This window comes from Neovison vison, chromosome 1 (assembly GCF_020171115.1).
Source record: "Neovison vison isolate M4711 chromosome 1, ASM_NN_V1, whole genome shotgun sequence".
NCBI classification, from domain to species: Eukaryota; Metazoa; Chordata; class Mammalia; order Carnivora; family Mustelidae; genus Neogale; species Neogale vison.
The window spans coordinates 122737892-122740346 of NC_058091.1; the positions used below are offsets into that span (position 1 = coordinate 122737892).

The 2455-nt window shown below is 50.5% G+C and overlaps 1 protein-coding gene across 1 annotated transcript; it reads left to right on the top strand.

Moving 5' to 3' along the window:
- The first annotated feature begins 233 nt into the window (after nucleotides 1–233).
- On the top strand, nucleotides 234–842 carry LOC122900010 (60S ribosomal protein L17-like). The gene has a single exon (XM_044238317.1). It carries the CDS (start codon nucleotides 265–267, stop codon nucleotides 817–819), a length of 555 nt encoding a protein of 184 aa, XP_044094252.1. The 5' UTR covers nucleotides 234–264; the 3' UTR covers nucleotides 820–842.
- The last annotated feature ends 1613 nt before the right edge of the window (nucleotides 843–2455 follow it).

Below are 2455 nucleotides of genomic sequence, written 5' to 3' on the forward strand. Positions count from 1 at the left end.
ATCAATACAGGAAGCCATTAAAAGGGTGAGCAAAAAGGAAAGTCCTTCATGATTTGAATTCTGCTCCACCACCTCTCCTCTCGAGGAGACAAGAGCAAAGATCCTAGGAGGAGGGCACGGAGGACAGTAAGCCCAGAGATGACAAAAGCCTACTCTCACTTCCCTCACTCTATTCTGCAGATTCGTTTCTAATACTTACACATCTTTTTAAAAAATGATTTACAGAGTCCTCTTCCTCTCAGCGGCCTGGGGTGACCTCTGAAAATGGTTCGCTATTCGCTTGACCCGGAAAACCCTACGAAATCATGCAAGTCAAGAGGTTCAAATCTCCGTGTTCACTTTAAGAACACACGTGAAACTGCCCAGGCCATCAAGGGTATGTATATCCGAAAAGCCACCAAGTATCTGAAAGACGTCACTTTGCAGAAGCAGTGTGTGCCATTCCGTCGCTACAATGGTGGAGTTGGTAGGTGTGCTCAGGCCAAACAGTGGGGCTGGACACAAGGTCGGTGGCCCAAGAAGAGTGCTGAATTTTTACTGCACATGCTTAAAAACGCAGAGAGTAATACTGAACTTAAGGGTTTAGATGTCGATTCTCTGGTCATTGAGCACATTCAGGTGAACAAAGCCCCCAAGATGCGGCATAGGCCTTACAGGGCTCATGGTCGCATTAACCCATACATGAGCTCTCCCTGCCACATTGAGATGATCCTTACTGAAAAAGAGCAGATTGTTCCTAAACCAGAAGAGGAGGTTGCACAGAAGAAAAAGATATCCCAGAAGAAACTGAAGAAACAAAAACTTATGGCCCGAGAGTAAATTTGCACAGAATAAATGCAAATTTTAAAAATGATTTACAGAAATATAAGATCCTACAGAAAAGCACACAATTGTAAGTGTCCAGCACAGTGAACTTTCACACACTGAGCACATCATGCAACCAGCACTGAGATTAAGGAACAGAACATTCCCAGGATGCCAGGGGCCTCCCTCATGTCCCCTTTTAGTCACTACCCTCCCCAAAGGGTAACCACTCTCCTGACTTCTATAGTCTTGCCTGGACTTGAGCTTTATATAAATGGAGCCTGACCATAGGGGCCTTTTTATGGCCAGCTTCTCTCACTAAGCTGTATGGAGACTCACCTGTGCTGTCACAGGGAGATGTGAGATGATTCACCTTCATCCCTGAGAAGCATCCTACTGCATGAAGCTGATATAATTTTTCTTTTTTCTTGTGGAAGGATATTTGGGCTGTTTCTGGTTTGGGCTGCAGCATGTTCCCTAGTAGGCCAGTCTCTGGTCCTCTTACCTCTGGCTGAGGCCAGGGCACCAGTCTGAGGCATTTGAGAGCCGGCCCAGCTGGCAGCCCTGCACTGTGCTTCCTTCCCAAGGGCTTCAGCCTGCCAGGGCTCAAAGAAGCCAGACCGGAGCCTCCCTCATGTCCCACGATCCTTTCCGGCACTTCTACCACCTTCCCAGGTCTTAGCCCAAGGACCCATTCCTCCAGGACCCACAAGTGTCCCCAGCCTCATCACATCCCTCAGTTCCATCTGCCCCTCCAGTCCGAGGGGGACTTAGTGCCGCTCTTAGTCCCCCCTTCCCCTAAGTCCTGGGCTTTTGCCTTTCATTTCCCTCAGAGGTCTACTATTTAAAACTCATGAGCCACAGAGGGATCAGCAGTCCCTGTCTCTCACCCTTTCTTCATTTAGATCCCTCCTTCCTCTGGTCTCTTACCTGCAATGGGGGCTGCACTAGGAGGAACATGGTATGTTTCCTGGCAGAGCTTGGCATTTTCTCAGCCTGCACCAGAGAATGACAAACCTGTGACCCTGAAATTCCCTCTGACTTGCTTCACTGCGTCTAATAGTACAACTCCCATGTTTTGATCCAGGCAGGAGAGTTTGTGGGGCTTTACAAGGAGCGAGAGCACACAGGTATTCCTGCAGTTAAAGCTGAAAAGGTGGTCCCTGCCTTGCCTACTCAGCCTCTCTGCCATGCCTCACCCCACTCTCTGCCCCAGTCCCTCTTCTGCAAACCTGAGGCCCGGTGAGCCACGTCCCTTCCTTGGATGTGGCCACAGCCTCCTCATTCAGGCAGTGTCTTCCCTGAGTACTCCTGGCACTGTATCACCCCCCTCCGGGGTCTCTAGAGCACAGAGAAAGAGCAGAAAGGGAGAGTTGGTGGTGGCTAGCACTCTCCATGCTAGTGGGAATGTCTGCCTGAGAGCAGTGGACACCATGGGGTCCACCTCCCTCCGCCGGGGCCTGTGGAGCTTCAGGACATCGTCAGGACCTTGGTTACAGAGTGCAGTGGGAGTGAAGACACAGCACCCTGGTTTCTCTCCCTACGCACCTGCAGTGTAGTACATTAGAACCACTCCATCCGGAGCTCCTGGGTGGCTCAGTTGGTTAAGTAACTGCCTTCGGCCCTGGTCATGATCCTGGAGTTGCGGGAT